The 22,178-nt window shown below is 41.6% G+C and overlaps 1 protein-coding gene across 2 annotated transcripts; it reads left to right on the top strand.

The window, feature by feature from the left end:
• Positions 1–1,737: 1,737 nt before the first annotated feature.
• LOC139538524 (exosomal polycystin-1-interacting protein-like) lies at positions 1,738–15,610 on the top strand. Of its 2 annotated transcripts, none has more exons than XM_071340669.1 (3): positions 1,738–1,971; positions 9,568–9,708; positions 11,434–15,610. In XM_071340669.1, exon 3 carries the CDS (start codon positions 11,497–11,499, stop codon positions 12,232–12,234), a length of 738 nt encoding a protein of 245 aa, XP_071196770.1. In that variant the 5' UTR covers positions 1,738–1,971; positions 9,568–9,708; positions 11,434–11,496; the 3' UTR covers positions 12,235–15,610. The 2 variants fall into 2 exon arrangements, with proteins under 2 accessions (XP_071196770.1, XP_071196771.1); XM_071340670.1 differs by lacking the exon at positions 1,738–1,971 and adding an exon at positions 9,187–9,444.
• The last annotated feature ends 6,568 nt before the right edge of the window (positions 15,611–22,178 follow it).

The following is a 22,178-nucleotide window of genomic DNA, read 5'->3' on the forward strand; positions in this document are numbered from 1 at the left end:
AACGTGACAATACGTCAGTTCCTGTCACAAACCCGGATACCTCCTGCGCCTCGACCTGTTGTTTCGGCCTGTTTTATTTGTTTGTGTCAAAGTGTTTGTGTCAAAACCTGCCATAGGCAGCTAAACAGGCATTCTGATACAGATACTGTCACTTCAATGTATGAAGAATTATTTGTATCGATATCCACTGAAATACATGTATCACATTCAATTTTATATTTATGAGGGTTGATATCTAACATAGCATGGGCTATAATTTTAAGTCATGTATGGCCAAAACCCAAGAGAAACCTGGCTACAAGGAGTAAATGTATTGAGGTGCCTAGTGTGAGCTGCCACACACACACTACCCTCTTCTTCCTCCTCCTCTGACTCCAGGTTTTGGGTAAAGTGGGCCTCAGACTGTGCTGAGTGACACAGCCTGTTGACCTTTGACCCCTGGGTCCTGTAGTGCAGAGCCAGTCAGAATGCTGATGGCCACACCCCTCCAGGCAGACACCAGGGAACCGATAGGAGCCTCTACACAGGATGCCCTCTCTTTTCTAGGTATCTTTATTCAGTAATGTTGTGTATTTGTACTAATGCTACTGGTCCCTATTTGCCATTTTGTCTCTGTTAATTAAAGGCTGGATTCAGTTGTCATTCTAGTTTCTGGCACCTTCAACGGCCTCTGTCACTATGCTACTGTAATAGCCTAGTGTACAGCCTGTCACTATTCTACAGCCTACTCATCTCTAGCCCAAAGCTCCATCCACCATTGTGCCGTCATTGTAGTTTGTTTGCAGACCTTATCAAAGAAACAGACTTCAGTGCACATTCTAATTGTTCAGCGAGAGTTGATCATGAGGAAAGGCTTTTTGTTCAAGACGTTGTGTGTACAGTCATCAACCCTTCTAATCACCCCTTATCTTTCCAGTGCTGCTAATTTACAGCAAGAGCTTGGTTTGGCCCAGCTGCTTAGCATGCAGCCATATCAAAGTGTTTACAGTGACTAAAGTTATTTGCCTGGGCTTGAAATGTACCAAGTCCACAGATCTATCTGCTTAATATTTTATGTTCACATATTTCTCTAACGTCAGCTAAAGTTAAACAAGTAACATTTATCAAAGCATGTGTATTGGAAGAAAACCACCGATGGGTTGAAATTCCTGAAGTCAAGCGTTCCAAAGGAGAGTCAGGTATTAACTGGAGTCGATCAAGGGTAGAAAAAATTCTCAGCGGTCCCCATTTCACCCATTGGATTTCTGACAGGGACCAATAGGTTTGTGAGGGAGAGGCCATAGCTATGCAGATAGCGTAAACCCAGAGCACGTAGATTCCAAGGGAAGGAGAGGAAGACTGAGAGAGAGAAGGAGACAGATAGAGGGAGGTCTTTGTGTTTCTCTCCACTGTTTGAAGCCTATAGCCCGCTCTGCCACACTCAGGCCCAGTGGCTGGCCCGAACCCACTCAGTCTTCTGTTTGCTTTAGAACCCAACGGACAGCACACACACACACTCCTGTGTACTTAGAAAGTATACTGAGGAAGACACACATACACTTAGTTTTGATCGTCCAGTTTCACATTTCCATACTTTTTCTACATTTAACACGCATACACACTAACTAACAGTTCAGTGGGAGTCTGCAGAAAGGGAGCCCTTGTCCCGCTGGTTTAATAATGAAACAGGCTGGCCAGTGGCTTTGGTAGGGGTTGCTATGGGTACACTGGGAACGGGGAGAGAGGAGAGGGGTGGGTGAGAGGACTGGACTCAGTGAGAGAGACTCGAACATTCCAACCCTGATCGTTGCACTTTTGAAGCAGAATTCCCAAGGGATAGAAGAAGTGGACTCAGTGAAAGGGAGATCATACAGAAGAGAAGAGAGAGAAAGGTTGAAGAAGAGAGAGAAAGGTTGAAAAGAAAGAGAAAGAATAAGGGAGCAGGGGAAGAGAAAAATAATGGAAAGCTGAAGACTTCTCATTAACAAATAGGTAGGTAAAATAAAATGTTATTCGTCACATGCTTCGTAAACAACAGGCTAAGACTAACAAATAAATGCTTACTTACGGGCCCTTCCCAACAATGCAGAGAGATAATTTTAATTCAAATTTGTTGAACCAACGTGGAATAGACATTGAATTGACGCCTGTGCCTAGTGGGTGGGTCTGTGTGTGTTATTAGGTTTTTTTTGTCTGGTGGTTGTGTGTCAGATAGGAATGATTCATTTCTAGAACTGCTAGAGTTTTTTGGGGTTTTAGTTCCAGTAACTGTGTCTTACTGTTCACCTTTCAAGGGGAGAACAAAAACCCCTTCCGTTAGTGTGTGTGTGTGTGTGTGTGTGTGTGTGTGTGTGTGTGTGTGTGTGTGTGTGTGTGTGTGTGTGTGTGTGTGTGTGTGTGTGTGTGTGTGTGTGTGTGTGTGTTTCTAAGAATGTTGAATACCACCACAGTAAGACACACTGTCACATTTTGTTCCTTCATTTTCTACAACTGATGGGATGCACCACCTGCCTAAAAATGACCCAGAGAGGAGGGAGAGAGTTGGTGATAGAGGGGAGGTGGAGAAAGAGAGAGGCAGAGTACATTGCTTTCTAGAGAGAAGAAAGAGAGAAAAAAGCACAGCATATTCTCCAGTGTTAAATCAACATTGAAATGAAATGAAAGCAATTGTCTGAGGATGGTGCTGGACCATCTAACATAAAATGAAAATGGGACAGTTTGATGAAAAAGCTTTAAATAAAGGTTAAAATCTAGGTCATGTGAAAAGATTGTCCAAAACAAAGGGCCCTAATTATAACATATAGAATGCACCAAACATTCCCAATTAAAACAGTTCCATTTTAGAATTAGCAGCTAGGTAAGTGGATGAGTGTCAGCTAGAGCTGCCAGCCCCTCACACACTGTCTGTAATGTGGTGGACTTTAGGAAATAATTAAGCAGAGGTTTATGGGTGTCTCTAGAACAGATTGAGTATGGGTGTGGGCTGTTGGCTCTCTGTAATGCTCTGGTCATGGTCAGTATGTGAGAGCAACGGTGTGGTAGATGGCAGTCTTCAAATCAATCATTTACCAACATTGACGTGCAGGAAAAGAGATAAAAAATGCTAAATGCTAAAGTAAAATAGAAACTATATATATATACATTTTTCCTAATCCTCCTTGCACAAAGGCGGAGGTAGCGGTCCTGCTGCTGGGTTGTTGCCCTCTTACGGCCTCCTCCACGTCTCCTGATGTACTGGCCTGTCTCCTGGTAGCGCCTCCATGCTCTGGACAATACGCTGACAGACACAGCAAACCTTCTTGCCACAGCTCGCATTGATGTGCCATCCTGGATGAGCTGCACTACCTGAGCCACTTGTGTGGGTTGTAGACTCCGTCTCATGCTACCACTAGAGTGAAAGCACCGCCAGCATTCAAAAGTGACCAAAACATCAGCCAGGAAGCATAGGAACTGAGAAGTGGTCTGTGGTCACCCCACTCCTTTATTGGGGGTGTCTTGCTAATTGCCTATAATTTCCACCTTTTGTCTATTCCATTTGCACAACAGCATGTGAAATTTATTGTCAATCAGTGTTGCTTCCTAAGTGGACAGTTTGATTTCACAGAAGTGTGATTGACTTGGAGTTACATTGTGTTGTTTAAAACCTGTTATGGCTGCAGCCCGACACCGGTACACCTATGACAACATCCAGCTCAAATGCAGGGCGCGAAATTCAAAATCTATTTTTTAAAAATATTTAACTTTCACACATTAACAAGTCCAATACAGCATTTGAAAGATAAACATCTTGTCAATCCAGCCAACATGTCCGATTTTTTAAATGTTTTACAGAGAAAACACCACATATATTTATGTTAGCTCACCACCAAATAAAAAAGAGACAGACATTTTTCACAGCACAAGTAGGATCCAAGTAGCATGCACAAGCCAACCTAAATAACCTAGAAAAAACTACCTCAGATGACAGTCCTATAACATGTTACACAATAAATCTATGTTTTGTTCAAAAAAATTGCATATTTTAGCTATAAATCAGTTTTACATTACTGCTACCATCATAGCTACAGTCAGAAATCGCACGGGAGTAGCCAGAGAAAATACAGACACCAACGTCAACTACTAATTACACATCAGAAAAATATATGGTGGATAGCTAATGAAAGAGAAAGATCTTGTGAATACAGACAATATTTCCGATTTCTGAAGTGTTTTACAGCGAAAACACAATATATCGTTATATTAGCTTACTACAATAGCTAACACACAGCAGCATTGATTCTAGTCAAACGCTAGCGATAGCACAGTTCGACAGATATATGAAAAAGCATCCCAAATTGGGTCCTTATCTTTGTTGATTTTCCATCAGAATGTTCTCCAAAGGGTCCTTTGTTCAGAACCGTCTTCATTTGGACCCAGAACGAACGATGTCCCTCTTGAATTAGCATGCACACTGGCCATGCCGTGCTAACCTCTCCGTCTTGACAAAATTCTTGCGTCGCATCACGTCTAAAGTCCAGAATAAATTTCAATAATATAATTAAAGTATATTGAAAAAACATACTTTAGGATGATATTGTGACATGTATCAAATAAAATCGAAGCCGGAGGTCATATTCACCTATAACGAGGGTTTTCCAGGAGCGCAGTCCAGTTGCCCAGAAAAAAAAATAAAGTGCGCACTTCTCACTCCAAGATGTTGTTTTCAGTCCCTGACAGAGATAATCAAGTCATTTCTTCTCTCACTTCCGCATGACACCCAGGGGAAGGCGTGTGACGTGTTTCTACAGTCCTAAGTGCCAAGGCCTTTTATAGAGAGTATCTTGAAGAGAGACATAGCTTCTTGGAAATTTCACTTCCGGATAGAAAATGGGCTGTAAAAAGAGTTATGTTTCACTTAGAGAAATAATTAAACCTGTTTTAGAAACTAGACAGTGTTTTCTATCCAATAGTAATAATAATATGCATATTGTACGAGCAAAAATTGAGTAAGAGGCCATTTGAAAATGGGCACATATTTTCCAGTTTTTCAATACGCCCCCTGCAGCCATAACAAGTGTTCCCTTTATTTTTTTGAGCAGTGTATAATAACCTTCATATCGAAGTAAACTTGGAGTCACACGATGGCATGTTGTGTGGTCCTCCCACTATGACTCGTCGGGAAAGCATGCCGTTTATTAGGCTACAGATTAAATAAATGATGATTAACTTCACAGGGTGGTGAAAGTGCACGGTGATGAGTTTGATGCTCCTTTGAGGGTTTTATTCTGGTGACATGATAATCTTGCTCTTTTGTCCATAATAATAATCTCATCGTGCAGATACCTCTGTTGGCTAGAACGCACGTGCCAATACCAGAGTGGACACACTCGCAATATAACGCGTGTGTCCGCGAGTGTGTCCACAACATTTTTGTGAGAAAACCATCAGTAATTTTGAAAATGCGATGGAAAAACATGTAACTTGTATTTTGTATTCAGTACATGGGAATTTAACATCAAAAGGTATTGTTATTTGCACTATGTCATCACACACAGCCTTATCTGCAACAAGTCAATTTAATAGAAACATCTCTGGTGGGAAAATGCACTTTGCTTTTATCCCCCGAGAGTCGATTGACGTACCAGTGTGTAAATCTCAGTAACATAATCAAAACATCCCCATTAATATCTGTCAGTTTAAACTAGAGATATCTCAGTCCACCGCATTCGCCTATGTCGCACTTCCGCAGAGCTAGAGCGGTTTGTCAGACCATGACATCCCAAAAATTGTAAAAGTACCCAATTTTCATAACTGAGTAAAAGTATAGATACGTTAATAGAAAGTTACTCAAGGAAAATCAAATCAAGTAAAAGTTACCCAGTAAAATACTACTTGAGTAAAAGTCTAAAAGTTGGTTCTAAATATACTTAAGTATCAAAGTAAATGTAATTGATCAAATATATTTAAGTATCAAAAGTAAAAGTTAAAGTATACATCATTACAAATTCCTTATATCAAGCAAAGCAGATGGCACAATTTTTATTGTATTTTTTAAAACTTTTATTTAACTAGGCAAGTCAGTTGAGAACTAATTCTTATTTACAAAGACGGCCTACTGAAAGGCAAAAAAGGCCTCCTGGACTGGGGCTAAGATTCCATATAAAATAAACAAAACACACACCACAACAAGAGAAACACCACAACATTACATACAGAGAGACCTAAAACAACAACATAGCATGGCAGCAACACATACCAACACAGCATGGTAGCAACACAAGTTGACAACTACATGGTAGCTACACAACATGGCAGCAGCACAACATGGTAGCAGCACAAAACATGGTACAAACATTATTGGGCACAGACAACAGCACAAAGGGCAAGAAGGTAGAGACAACAATCTATCACGCGAAGTAGCCACAACTGTCAGTAAGTGTCCATGATTGAGTTTTTTAATGAACCGATGGAGATAAAACTGTCCAGTTTGAGTGTTTTTTGCAGCTCATTCCAGTCGCTAGCTGCAGCGAACTGAAAAGAGGGATGTGTGTGCTTTGTTTTTAAAATGTATGGATAGCCAGGGGCACACTCCAACACTCAGACATAATTTACAAACAATGCATTTGTGTTTAGTGAGTCCGCCATATCAGAGGCAGTAGAGATTACCACGTATTCTCTTGATAAGTGTGTGAATTGGACCATTTTCCTGTCCTGCTAAGCATTCAAAATGTAACGAGTAGTTTAGGGTGTCAAGGAAAATGTGGGGAGTAAAAAGTACATTATTTTCTTTAGGAATGTAGTGAAGTAATAGTAAAAGTTGTACAGATACCCCAAAAAACTACTTAAGTAGTACTTTAAAGTATTTCTACTCACTACATACATGACATTACATGACTCAGCAGAACTAGGGTTTCAAAAGGGGGATATATTACTGGAAACTTAAGTTTTCCAGTAAATTACCAGAATTGTGTTATCTTCAAGGATTTTATGTTATCTACCACAAGACATCTAGGGGTCCCTTTGGGTCCTAATTGACCACAAAATCAACATTTTGCCATGCCCATATCAGTCTCCGGACTTGAACCTCATTTAAAACCGATGGTTTGAATTGAAGAGGACAGTCCATAAGCGCAGACAAAGGATATCAAGGATTAGGATATAAATAGGATATAAAATAATATATATTTTTTTTTTTGGAGCATCCAGCCACATCACCCTCTAGGCCTTGGGATTGTGTGTGTATGCTTTGGAGAGATCCAGCAACCCGCCCATGGGCTTTTTTACATGGCAGACAGGGTCGCAGTGTGTTCCACTGTCCTGGCAACCACGCTGGCATCTCGTCTCCTCTCTCGCCCAGACACTTACTGGAACCACGCAGGCAGGAAGTGATCTCACTCAAGCCCTGGCCCTCGGTAGAAAAGCCAAACTTTCCATCTGTTTTGTCATCCCTGCAGTGGACAGTTTTCTTGGTTGCTAGCAACAACGTTGCCACACAAACACAAACATGAATGAATGAATGTGCCCCTACTCTCAAAGAGGTAAACATGCTAATATATTAGTCAGTAAACAGTGTATTAGTGTGCTTTGGTGAGTGAGTCATGACTGAGAGGGTTTGAATAGTACAAATCATGCATGGTGCTGCATAATGATGTATCTGTTCAGTGGAACAAGCCTGTGAGACGTTGAGATTTACCCATGAGCCCCTCTGTCACAACATTCCTCGGAAGACAAAACAGGAGGGGTGGGTAGTTGTATTGTAGTTTGTTTGCCCTTTGCTGTTACCGACATAAATCTTTTTTTCATATCTGCATTCTTTTCACACCTCAGTTTCACAATGTTAGTAGTTTCCTGCTTCCGTCTCACAGCAAATTCTCCAGTGTTAAATTAACACAAAGTGTGGACCTGTATAGACACTGGAACATTGTTAAAGGTCATGATGAACAGTCAAAATCATGTTTGGATGATATTTGGATGAAACCAGATCAAAGTATGATGACTAAAGTATGAAAATTGTCTGTTGCTTCTACATTGATAAAGTTTGATCATAAAGTTACTGGTCCATGTCAAACACTTGGATTCATTATTAAGGGGACACCTTAACTCTCATTTTAATACACCAATGGTAACATGATATTATCTTACCTAACTTAAATAAGTACCGCCCTGGAACCAACATCATAGAAGCAGTTGTCAAGTCAACATATCCTTCAGTGCTGCTGTGAACCGCATCACAAGAGACATGCAATTTCAATGTTGTTTGAGTTGTTTTGTGGATCACCAAATTTGCTTGAGCTGATTTTACTACAACACTGCTGGTAGTTAGCCATGAGAGAAAAACTAATTTTCAGAATGACTGTTCAGGACCTTTAAATAATAAAATATTAACGATGACATATCCACTTAGGATCTCACTCGGTGATGCCCAGAGGACTGAAAATAGATGAATGAAACAACCATGTCTCTGTCACTCACAAAATCAATCATGGGTGGTAACTCTACAACTCACTTGAATGGCAAAGCACTCTGGGAAATATGGAAATCAAGCTTTACACTTAGCAGTGTGTTAATTCGGGGCGGCAGGTAGCCTAGTGGTTAGAGTGTTGGGCCAGTAACCGAAAGGTTGCTGTATCAATACTCCGAGCTGACAAGGCAAAAATCTGTCATTCTGCCCCTGTAAATATGAATTTGCTCTTAAATAACTTGCCTAGTAATAAAAGGTCTACACTATTCAGTGTCTATTCAGGTCCACATTTTCAATGTTAATTTAACACTAGGTATTTTTGCTGTGTATCAGCTGTTGATTCATAGAGATACAGTATACATGAGTATAATTATATTTATTGTGGGCCTGTTTTTTTTTGTTGGTGTTTTTCTTTTACATATGCATGTGTGTTTGTTTCTCTGGGAAAGAATGTGTTTTATGTACTAGTTGGGACACATACACACAAACACACTCAGTAAAGGCAGTAATATTAATGAGGACCATCAGGCAATGTGTCCATGGGTCTTCTCCCTCTAGTGTATGACGTGAAGAGACCACTGTGTACTTCCATTACCCTGTCATAGGCCAACAGACTCCTATTTAAAATCCAAGTCTACATAGCTTTTCAAAGGACAAGAACGTAATGCACATTGGCTATATTGTCTCCTTTTTTGCAGCTTGTATTAGTTGAAAACATTTCAGATTAAATGTATGGGAGTCAGATAACATGATTGGATAGATATGCTATTTTAATAATTTAAGTGGTCTCGATTAGTCTGAGTGGCGTGATAAAAATGTTTTTAGTAGTACCATATTCTAACAGCAGGTGGAAGCTTGAGATACATCACTGACATGGAGAGGAAGGTGCAGTTAGTAGAAGAGGAGAGAGAGAGGGAGGAAATAAGGGAGGGAGGGAGTGAAAGCACATGAGGAGAAAATGGGCAGAGAATTTGTGTCTGTCATGTCATCACTGAAGACTGTCTGTGGTGTCCCGTGTTCAGAGAGTAAGCCTAAGTCCTCTATCTTTCTTTCTCCTCTCCTCTTTTTCTCCCCCCTGCTCTCTGTCTCCCCCTCCCCTCTCTGCTTCTCTCTCTGGGCTGACCGTTTCTCACCCTTGCGTCTGCTAGACAGGGGTGCGGAGTTCCAGCGTGTCTCCCAACAGATGTGGAAGGCTAAGTTGCTGCGTCAGGAGCAGAGCTAAAAGGCTAACATCTGAGAAGCAGAGAAGACGACAACATGCCTCCCTGACCACCGCCAGTGCCATCCCTGTAAGTAGCCATACATTTAATAGTCAAGCCACACATTTAATAGTCAAGCCACATCTTGAGTAATTTATCATACGGGAATCTATTAAAGTGCCGGCCTTATGTCTGTGTGTGCATGTGTGTATACGTAACAGACATAGAAAACGAAAGAGAAGGAGATTGGATTTGGAGGGAAAAGGAGAGAGGATTTGGAGAGGCAGAGAAAGAGGAGAGGGAGGGGGGGGGGGGGGGATTGGGTGCCTGCTTGCGGCCGCATGTGGAACATGATGTCAGAGGAATGCTCTGTGCCTCTCCTCATAGCTGTCTGGAACAGCAGCCACCTTCCCTCCCTCCCTCCCGCCCTCCCTCTCCTTCAGCATCCGGCCATGCAGCTGGAGCCTGCAGCAAGGGAAAGGAGGAAAGGAGGGAGAGAGAGAGGAAGACAGTAGAGCAGAGGGAGAAGAAGTTTGGTGTGACATAACTCGGGAGAGAGAGATGAGTGGGACTTGGACAGTAACGGAGTGGAAATAAGGAGGGAGATATCTAAACAGGAGTTTATAGCGCTGCATAGGCTTCTAGTATTGCAGACCTGTGAGTCAGGGCTGTGGTCTGGAGGAGGAAGGGAACAGTAGTCTATTAGAGCTTAGGCTCCGGTAATGCAGACTGGGCTGTGGTTCTGTGTACTTAGCAGGGGTCAGGTGACTGAAGGATACAGTGGCTGGAGGCCGAGGGAGTTAGAAGCAGTCAGACACTTAGCACAGAATGGAAGTAAGTTAACACAGTGTTGTGTGAAGCCACAGCTGCTGAGGTTTTAGTTTAGATTTAAGGCCAGTGGCATATTCTGTTTAAACTGAGAATTATTTTGTACTGTGTGATGGATATAATCTGTTGATGCTAAAATGAGGATTGGGATCGTCATAGCCAATCCTCTGCAAGGCTGGGTTTTCAAACAAATATATCCTCTTAAGTTAGAGAGAAAATATAGTTTGAATATGGCACTGTTTTAGCAACTGAAACCCTGATAAGCGCTATACGCAGTTTATATAAGAGAAAATAAAAAGGGTTCTTTGTGACCAGATCAATCCTTCTTTTTTTCCATCTATGTACATTATATCCAACCGTGATGCCAATCACAGCATCGGAAAGTCCTTGCTTCTTGAAGTCAAGATGGCTTATTCATCACATTTTTCCTTCGCTCCTCAATGGGGAAAGAAAGAGGCAGTGTTTTATTTTTCCTGACAGTTTTAATGTGGCTGGCCACAGCCTTTACCGCAGCACAGCACGGCGCAGGCACTTTTATAGACAGCCAAATGCCATCCGCAGTAGCCCAGGGCCTGGAAGGACCTCGCCCTAATAAAGTAGTGGAGCAAAAAATAAGTGGCTCAATTGCGTCTGCGGTAGCCTGGGCTGTCCTGGAAATAGAAAGCTGAATTCAGCTGGCTGTCTCTCACAGCCCTTAAACCAATAAACTGGAGATGTTAATCAGTAGCAGCTAGGTTACTGTAGGACAGAACAGCTAGGGACCGTGTGCTATTATGAGCAAGTGAGTGTCTGTATAATTGTGTGTTCTTTGTGACAAAGAGGCAGAGAGCAATCTGACTCATTTTTCCCACTGGTATGATTTGTCTTGCTTTCGATTTAGCTTTGTTTATGAATTGGTCTTGGTGTCTATGTTGTGATTTCAACCTTGTATACACCCAAAGCTCCTTAAAAACATGTACTTACATAACTTTCCCTCCTATCATACAGATTTGCATACAGCCTTCAGGATATCCCCTCGGTGAAGATGTAGTCCAATTGGTTGCCTTGGAGATGTCTCTAAACAGGGCCTCCTCTTGGCGCCGTCCCCCTGCCCTGTTGCTGTGGACTCTGTGGGTTCTAATCCTCCCCTCAACTGTCACCCTGACCACAGGCCCCGGCAACAGCACCCTGCTCTTTGACAGCACCGACAACAGCAACAGCCTGCGGAACTGCAGCTGCTCCGCCCACATCCAGGACTGTGACGAGGCGCTGGCCAACCTGCTGTGCAGCTGCCACACTGTGCTGCGCTCCAAGCTGACCCCCGGCGGCCTGAGGGAGCAGGGCGGACTGACTGTGTGGCTCAGAGAGCCCTGGGTTCTCACAGAGCTGCTGAACGGCAGCGTGGTGCTCGACCTAAGTCTGTCGTTCTGTGCCACTGGCACCCTGGCCATCCCCAACCAGTACCTGGCCCTGTTTGGCCTCCGTAGGCTGAGGGTCCACAGTGCTGCCCAGGACGCTCCACACCTGGAGCAGGTCCTCACCATCTCCTCTGGGAGTAGGGATATGGAGGGGATGGGGTGCCTCTCCTCCACTGACCCCGCCTCCCCCTCCTCCGTTCTCCATGTATCCTTCCTGGATGTGTCAGCGCTAAATGGGTTGTCGTCCCTGAAGGCCTACAGTGTGAGCTCCACTCCCATGTCCACCTTCTTCCAACACTTCCCCCACCTGCCCCTACCCCTACACCCCTCCACCGCCCTGGATCAGCCCCCGGAGCCCCAACAGGACTGCCTCCTCACCTTCATATACTAGACCTGTAGGCTCTGAGCTCAGAGCTAGATCTGTGGAAACTAGACTGGGCTGGATGGATGACACTGAGGTGCCTACAAGAGCTCCATCCACCCGGATGTTACTGAATGGGCTTGGTGTGCAGAGAGCTGTGCTGCTTTCCAATGTGTGTCTATATGGTGCATTTCTACAGTGCAGGAAAAAACAAACACTATTATCTGTCCTCAAGAGGAATATGGACAAGAAAACAACCATCTCTGAGAAGAAGATGGAGTCATATTTCAATATCATTGCAAGAAAAAGGGAGAGGTCCGGTTAGGTGAGAGTAAGACAACGATGGCATCTGTCTGCTGCTCTATAAACTGACAGAGCTTGTAGACCTACTGCTTTCTGACAGTTACATTTTCCAGCTGCTCTTTTCTCTCGGTTATTGTGTGCAGATGGCCTATTAAAACATGTTGTTTTGAAACCGGTTACGATATCTGCCTTATAAATGGGCCAGCCTGGTTAGAACCCTGTTGGATCATCAGGCGATGGACTTCACTCTTCGTGACTGTACAGTTCTGAATCCACCTACTTAAGCTGGACTTGGTTGGGGTTTTATTCAAGATTAAGCTAAAAGCGTTCTGGACTGGTTTGATCTGGAAATTGGTCCGGCCCATGCTGGATTGATTACGTCACTCTGTTTCTGGTGTTCTAGAATTCAGGGTTGTCCTGGAACAACCTTGGAGTGGAGTGTTCTCATCTCTATGTTCCACAATGTGTTCTTCTGCTCATGTTCTAGAACAGGGATGGGCAAACTTTTTGGCTCGAGGGCCACATTGCGATTTCGAAATTCAAGGGCCCCACATTTTTATTTTTCACAAAATAATAATTCCCCCACCAAAAGTTTGTAAAAAAAATACTCAAACCTCCCGCGGGCCGGATTGAATGTAGTTTGCCCACTCCCGCAGGCCGTAGTTTGCCTACTCCTTTTCTCGAATGACCATGTATATTTACAGTAGTACCTTGACCAGCCTAGTAAGGGTTAATACATTTTAATCATGGTGTAAAAAAAAAGGAGCATGCAAAGAGGTGTTAGGAACTCAAAAATAAGTTCTCCACTCAGAAAACGAATGGCACCAATCTGGTCTTTATTTCCATCTCACATCCTGAGAGACGTAAACATTCAATTCATCTAAAACCACTCTCACAAACAAAGACTGCAGCCAACACTTCTGTTCTGTAGATCATCCAGAGTCTGAGCATGTGCGTGTGTGTGTGCGCATATGAATGTGTGTGTGTACGCGATGTGTGCATGTGTACAGTGCATTCGGAAAGAATTCAGACCCTTTCACCTTTTCAACATTTTGTTACATTACAGCCTTATTCGAAAATGTATTAAATTAGTTTTTGCCAAGCATTATGTCTGTAGGAAACCTGGCACCATCCCTACGGTGAAGCATGGTCGTGGCAGCATCATGCTGTGAAGATGTTTTTCAACGGCAGGGACTGGGAGACTAGTCAGGATCGAGGGAAAGACGAACGGAGCAAAGTACAGAGAGATCCTTGATGAAAACCTGCTCCAGAGCGTTTAGGACCTCAGACTGGGGTGAAGGTTCACCTTCTAACAGGATACCGACCCTAAGCACACAGCCAAGACAACGCAGGAGTGGCTTCGGGACGTCTCTGAATGTATTCAAGTGGCCCAGCCAGAGCCCTGACTTGAACCCGATCTAAAATCTCTGGAGAGACTTGAAAATAGCTGTGCAGCGATGCTCCCCATCCACCCTGACAGAGCTTGAGAGGATCTGCAGAGAAGAATGGAAGAAACACCCCAAATAAATGTGTGCCAAGAATGTTGCGTCATACCCAAGAAGACTTGAGGCTGTAATCACTGCGAAAGGTGCTTCAACAAAGTACTGAGTAAAGGGTCTGAATAGTTATATAATATTTTTTGTGCTATGTCATTATGGGGTATAGTGTGCAGAATGATGAGGGAAAAAACTATTTAATCCATTTTAGAACAAGGCTGTAACATAACAAAATGTGGAAAAGTCAAGGGGTCTGAATACTTTCCAAAATGCTCTGTACATGCATAGGTGTGTGCATATTCTTTTCTCATCTACATCTTGTAATCCTATGGGCCCTGGTCAAAAGTAGGGCACTATATAGGGAATAGGGTGCCATTTGGGACGTGGGCACTCACTAATGACTGTTGATGTTGGAATCTGTATCTCCACTATAATCTCTCAAGCACAGACTCACTCTGTACAGTCAGAAATCTGGCATTAGTCCTTCCCATCTGGGGAATGTATGAATAGACACCTCTGAAAACCATTAACTGTGGATTAAACATTCAGGCTAGGTCATCAAAAATGTGTTGCTCCTTGCTCTAACCATCTGCCTCTTACGGAAAAACCACATGATTTCACGTGGGAAATCACATGATTTCACGTGACATTTGCATATGTTCGGGATTTTCACGTGATCCACAATGTGGATTAACATTTTCAAATGAGATTTCACAGATGATGCCCTACAAACAAAAATAAGTTCTTATGATACACATTGTGTTTTCAACGTACATATTTGACAAACATGACTACACTAGCTAGGTTTCCATCCAATTGGCAACACATTTTAATGTGAATTTTCTCAAATCCGCATAAAAACAAGATGTGTTTCCATCAAATTGATTTGTTGCAGATAAAAGTGATGATGCAGTGCACATAAAAATACATTTTGCAGTTAAATTCCCATATACCGAATAAAAAATAGAAATTAAATGTGTTTCCAGGACATTTTTTCAACTGATGAAAATGTTTGCATTATATAGCGTGTGCCCACTCTGGTATTGGCACATGAACTGGAGCCAACAGCTCACAGATACAGTGCAGTTATAGCCTACACAAGTGGTTCCCAACCTTTTTCGGTTACTGTACCACCAACTGAATTTGGCTCTGCCCAGAGTACCCCTGAGTACCTCCTCATGCATTTTACCAGTAGGCCTATGGTTTCATGCGTCTTCTCATGTACCCGCTGTGGATAGGCCAAGTACCCCCAGGGGTCCTAGTACACCTGGTTGGGAACCACTGACCTACATGATGAGAATATTATGGACAATAACGTCCGTCAAGCATCGAAATTCATGTCACCAGAATAAGACCCTCGATATTTATTGGAAAGGAGCATCAAGCTCATCACCTTGCACTATCACCACCCTGTGAAGTTCATCATAACTTATTTCATCTGTAGCCTAAAAAACTGCATCCCGACAAGTCCTAGTGGGAGGACCACACAACATGTCATCACGTGACTCCAAGTTTACTACAATATGATGATTATTATATCAATATTTCCGCATAAAAGCGTTTCCACCAACATTCCTTGTATAAATAATTTTACAGACACAAAAAGATCCCACCTTGTCTAGTGTATTTTGTTTTGTCGATATTTGTAAAGTTTACCAGCTGGTCTGTCATGACATTTTATATCCGACATGAACATTACACACATAAAAAGGTTGGATGTAAACCTGGTTAAGAGGGTACATTTATTTATACGGTCTTTATTATTCAACATGTTCTTACCTTGAATTTGAACTCACAACCTCTTGGTTCACAGCATTACGATCTTCCTGCTACGCCACCATGTCTGTGTCAATGACTGATTTCACCTCCATTTCTACACTTTGGACTTCAAAGTAAATCTCATCTTTGTTAAAAAATACACTCAAGAAAAACTAATATATTTATATTAATGGTTCAGGAGTAACAATAAATCAGAATAATATGCCCCACCAACATTAGACAACTACACAAAAACCCCTCAAGTTGCTGAAATAAGTCAATTAAATCCATGATGAGAGAATAGTCAGAATAACTGAGAACTAAAATAGCAGTGCAGACGGTACTCTTTTGCTAAGCACTGAGATGTATTATAGGTAATGAATGTTTAGGGGAACGCTATTGACTTTGTGACGTAGCAGAAATACAGTATCAGCGTATTCCAATTCCAGAGGTTGTGAATTCAAATCCCAGATGGTATCATAATTAAGCTGAACAGCGATAACACATGGAATTGCACATTTGAAAATGTGATCACATGTGAAGTGTTTTAAAAACATGTTTTCACATGTGAAATGTCTAGTGCTGACATTTTGGTTATTTTTAGTTTTTTAAACCACTAATTGATGATGTCGGTTCAATTATTTGAATTCCATTTAGTTTATTATTCTGTGAGCTCAATGCGCATATTTCTCAGTTTCTCATAAATCGGACAAAGCCCGAACTGTGAGATGTAGTAGGGAGTTGTAGTTTCCAACAGGCTAATATTCTACATAGTTTACCACAGAAAATGTGGTCATTTACTACAATGACCATAATCCATTGAGCACCTACTTGTTCGTTCTGTGTTTCTTTTACGCCTACTATGTATAAGAGACAGAAGAATGCACAATCAAGAGAGAGTTATCTCTACCTGAAAATACATGATCTAAGAAATTGATAGTTGGTATTCAGCAGTCATAAAAGTATCTGATGAAAGCGAGTCATACTTGTCCCGTCAATTAATCTGATTTATGGGGGAACAAAGTGCTCCTTTTTCTTCATTCTCCCAGATAGTCCCCAGTTGAAGTATCCTGGGGTAAGGAATGTTTTTTGGAGTCATAAAAGTATGCTTTACTTACATTGAAGAACTACTAAAATTGTGATTTTGTCAGACAGCATAGGCAGCGACTCTATATAGATGAGATGATGACTAGGAATTAAATAAAGTCATCAAATAAAGCAAATGTAATATACACAACAACAAATATTTTATTAAAGTGAAGTAATGTGAAAAAACGATGGTTAATAAGTGATAAGCAGTAATGGGCAGTCACTACCATCATGGGACATGTATTCATTGTTTTATGCTGTGCTCTTACTTCATTCAAACCACACAATGCATAATGCATTTCATGTTTAAAAATGAGTTTAAAAAAAAATTAAACTGTGATATTTTTTGGGGAATCGAACCAAAACTGAACCAATCTCGAAATGCACTAATCGCTCGTCACTAGAAATGTCACATGTAAAGTGTCCAAAAGCATGTTTTGAAATTATTTCACATGTGAAATGTCACGTTTCACGTGTGAAATCATGTGATTTTCCACATGTGAAAACATGAAACTACACTGTTAGACATTGCTGTTAATTTTATGGTAAATTATAGTCATTTTACAGTACATTTCTGCAGTAATAGGATACTGTATTAGTGTTTCACTATATTATTACTGTCAATCGCAATGCACTTGGAGGCTTTTTGGCCGTCCTGCAAAACAACTTGGCATGCCTCACTTGCAATTTCATTTAAACTCATAGGATAGCCTTCTTTTGAAGCACTTATGTCAAGAACTGTAAAAAAAAAAAAAATTTAAGTATGTTATCGGCTACTTCAAGAAACAGAAACAAATAAAAAGTTGGTGGTTGTATTTGATTAACATTTTATGGAAAAGGTATGGATATCAGCAAACAAAGAAAGGCACGCAACTACCGAGGACAAACATAAGTACAAGGTAGGTGTTTAATGATTACATTTTTTTGAAGTATTGACCTTGTGCGAATCAATGTAGTGACAGCTAGATTCCACAAAGCCTGGTCTCTGCTTCACTCTGTTGGTGAAGTTCATCATAAACTTTCTTTACCATGGAGTGGAGTTTAGTTCCCTAGGTATAGGACGACAAGTAGCCTAGCAATTAGAGCATTCGGCCAGTAACCAAAAGGTTGTCTGTGCCCTTGAACAAGGCACTTCACCCTAATTTTCTCCAGGGGTGCCGTACTACTATGGTTGACCCTAAAAACACCACATTTCACTGCACCTATCCAGTGTATGTGACAATAAATATTTTTGGGATAATTTGTGGATTTGACAGCTCTAACACAGTTCCACCTCCGACACCGCCAAAACAACTGCTACGTGGGTATAACAGTGTTGCTTCTGTCCCTCTCCTCGCCCCAACCCGGGCTCAAACCAAGGACCCTGTGAACACATTGACAACATTCACCCCCGAAGCATTGTTACCTATCACTCCACAAAAGCCATGGCCCTTGTAGAGCAATGGGAAACAACTACTTCAAGGTCTCAGAACAAGTGACGACACCAATTGAGTGACGACTACTAGCGCGCGCCGCTAACTAGCTAGCCATTTCACACCAGTTACACAGGTGTCCACTAGCACGGATCTGATATAATCTAGCACTAAGTGTGCATAAATACTCTGAGGATTTGAACTTGCAATCTAATGGTCTGAGTGTATTAATGTCTCAGCAGTGCCACCAGCTGGTTATTTGTTACCAAGAACATACTGTATATGCACACACTCTCAAAAATAAGAGTATGTTTATGGTACATTGCTGTTCCCTGGTGTACAAAAAGGCCAAAGGAAAACATAAGATACCTTCAAAGGTACACATAGGAACTCACATGGTACTGGTTGGTACATTTTAGGGTACATGTGCGGGCAATCTATTATAATGGTACATTTTTCTACCCAAAATATTACATTTAAAGCTGCGTTCGTAACCATGTGGGAGGTGGGAATTTACTAGTTTCGAAGTCGTAAATACCAGTTGGATGCATTCATGTGCATTCAAATTGTTGGGAAACACCATTTGGCTAATGGCCAACAAGCTGCGTCAACCATAAATGAAAAGTACAGCTATCAGGTTGGTAAACAAATTATAGATTTCAAAAACCATATTAACAGATTGGTTTTTCGAAATAATGTTTTGTTACATTTGACTGCCGAAAATGCTGTTATCAAGGTCATTTCCTTAGTAATAGTAGTAATAATAATACTTTTTTACGTGTAAAGCGCTTTTCAAGAATAATCTCAAAGTGCCTAAATTGAGCATAAATAATAGTAGTTTTTTTTATTTTACCAGATAAGTTGACTGAGAACATATTCTCATTTACAGCAACGACCTGGGGAATAGTTACAGGGGAGAGGCGGGGGGATGAATGAGCCAATTGTAAGCTGGGGATGATTAGGTGACCGTGATGGTATGAAGGACAGCTTGGGAATTTAGCCAGGACACCAGGGTTAACACCCCTACTCTTACGATAACTGCCATGGGATCTTTAATGACCTCAGAGAGTCAGGACACCCATTTAATGTCCTATCCGAAAGACGGCACCCTACACAGGTCAGTATCCACAATCACTGCCCTGGGGAATTGGGATATTTTTAGACCAGAGGAAAGAGTGCCTCCTACTGCCCCTCCAACACCACTTCCAGCAGCATCTGGATGATAGACGCATTTCCCACTAGTAATTACCAGTTGGAAGGCCGTTCATGTAGATTTTTCCCAGTCATATGTGGTAAAATCCAACTTCCCATGTGGTCATGAATGCAGCATTAAGTACTAATTACTGGACTTTAAAATTTAGGTGGGGCAAATGTATTCGGGAGCATCTCTTTTGCTATTGTCAGTTTTGCAATCTTTGTAAGACCTTGTGGCAATCAAGACCTGCACTGTTTAAAGGTTACTGTACGGTTTCCAGGAGCTTAATGGCAGCTGGTTCACAGGAAGTTATTGTTTAATTTTCAAATCTTACTGTCAACTAGTTACAAGTGTGTTATTGAACATTTACTGTAACTTAATACAGCTAATTCTTCACACCCACTGACCTGATGGTCTGGTTTAAAGTATTAAAATTACTAGTTATAAATTAAATATCGTATGGTACTTTAGTGTCGCTTCTTATAAGTGTAACGGATGTGAAATGGCTAGCTAGTTAGCGGGTACGCGCTAATAGCGTTTCAATCAGTTACGTCACTTGCTCTGAAACCTAGAAGTAGTGGTTCCCCTTGCTCTGCAAGGGCCGCGGCCTTTGTGGAGCGATGGGTAACGATGCTTCGTGGGTGACCGTTGTTGATGTGTGCAGAGGGTCCCGGGTCGGGGCGAGAGGACGCCGTAAAGTTATACTGTTACATAAGCAGCCTCTGTTTCCATTGATCACATTACCCCATTCTTTCCTATGCGAAGACTCTCAATGGCGCATTGAAGCCAAATGTGTAATTTTAACAGGTGTCCACATTCTTTTGTGTATGACTACACAATCTGTGAGCTACCGTTAACTAGCTGGCTAGCTCACTAAAGACTTGTCAATAAAAAGGTCACAACAGCCATTATGCTTGCCTATGCTGGTTTTCTTTTACTTGTAAGGAAGGTAACGTTAACGTGCATTGTACACACAACTACAGTCGGTGGTTATCTAGCTAAATTTCATAAGCACCTAGCTAACCACAGATCTTTGACCTAACCAAAATAGTTTGTCAGCAGCTAGCCTGTCACGATCGTCGTAGTGAGGAGACCAAGGCGCAGCGTGAGAGAAATACATTCTTCTTTTTAATAACGAAGAACACTTAACAAACAATACAAAATAACAAACGTGACCGCTATAATACTGAGTGCAAACATGCAACATCACATAGACATAGACAATTACCCACCACAGCCCAATGCCTATGGCTGCCTTAAATATGGCTCCCAATCAGAGACAAATGAATGACAGCTGTCTCTGATTGAGAACCATTCAGGCAACCATAGACATACCTAGATACCTACACTCAACACTAACCCATACACTCTAACAAAACCCCCTAGACACTACAACCACCCAAGACAAGACAAAAACACAAACCTCCCCCCTGTCACACCCTGACCTAACCAAAATATTACAGAAAATAAAGATAACTAAGGCCAGGGCGTGACATAGCCTCTCGATTACAGAGGTTGGAAAACGATAAAATTCACGTATGCTTATTGGAGTAGTGGTTACAATCCAGTACATAGCACTGAACCATCCTTGCTTCTGATCGACAGAGAGACCTAAGATTAGCTATCTAGTTAGCTACAAAAACCAGGGATATTCAATAATTCTAGAAAAAACAGATAGGTAGTTGGAAAGATGCTATCCCGAAATACACACGATAAATACACAATATCAATTATTTAAATGAGAAACTACAAAAAGGCTACAATATCTACTATTTATTCTATTTGATTTCACCTGCTAGGTGCCTTGTTGCTGAGCATTTGCGTGGAGTAACTTAGAGTTTTTCCATCCCTGCAACACTGCCTTGAGTGATGACGTCAAAGCATGTGACAGGATGTGCAATTCTGCAGTGGTGTAAAGTACTTACAGTTGAAGTCGAAAGTTTACATACACTTAGGTTGGAGTCATTAAAACTAGTTTTTCAACCACTCCACAAATTTCTTGTTAACAAACTATAATTTTGGCAAGTCAGTTAGGATATCTACTTTGTGCATGACACATGTAATTATTCCAACAATTGTTTACAGACAGATTATTTTACTTATAATCCACTGTATCACAATTCCAGTGGGTCAGAAGTTCACATACACTAAACTGACTGTGCCTTTAAACAGCTTGGAAAATTCCAGAAAATGCTGACATGGCTTTAGAAGCTTCTGATAGGCTAATTGACATCATTTCAGTCAATTGGAGGTGTACCTGTGGATGTATTTCAAGGCCTATCTTCAAACTCAGTGCCTCTTTGCTTGACATCATGGGAAAATAAAAAGAAATCAGCCAAGACCTCAGAAAAAAAATTGTAGACCTCCACATGCCTGGGTCATCCTTGGGAGCAATTTCCAAATACCTGAAGGTACCACATTCATCTGTACAAACAATAGTACGCAAGTATAAACACCATGGGACCATACAGCCGTCATACCACTCAGGAAGGAGACGCGTTCTGTCTCCTAGAGATGAACATACTTTGGTGCGAAAAGTGCAAATCAATCCCAGAACAACAGCAAAGGACCTTGTGAAGATGCTGGAGGAAACAGGTACAAAAGTATCTATATCCACAGTAAAACGAGTCCTATATTGACATAACCTGAAAGGCCGCTCAGCAAGGAAGAAGCCACTGGTCCAAAACCGCCATAAAGAAGCCAGACTACAGATATCAACTG

The sequence above is a fragment of the Salvelinus alpinus genome, chromosome 14 (assembly GCF_045679555.1).
Source record: "Salvelinus alpinus chromosome 14, SLU_Salpinus.1, whole genome shotgun sequence".
Lineage (NCBI taxonomy): Eukaryota > Metazoa > Chordata > Actinopteri > Salmoniformes > Salmonidae > Salvelinus > Salvelinus alpinus.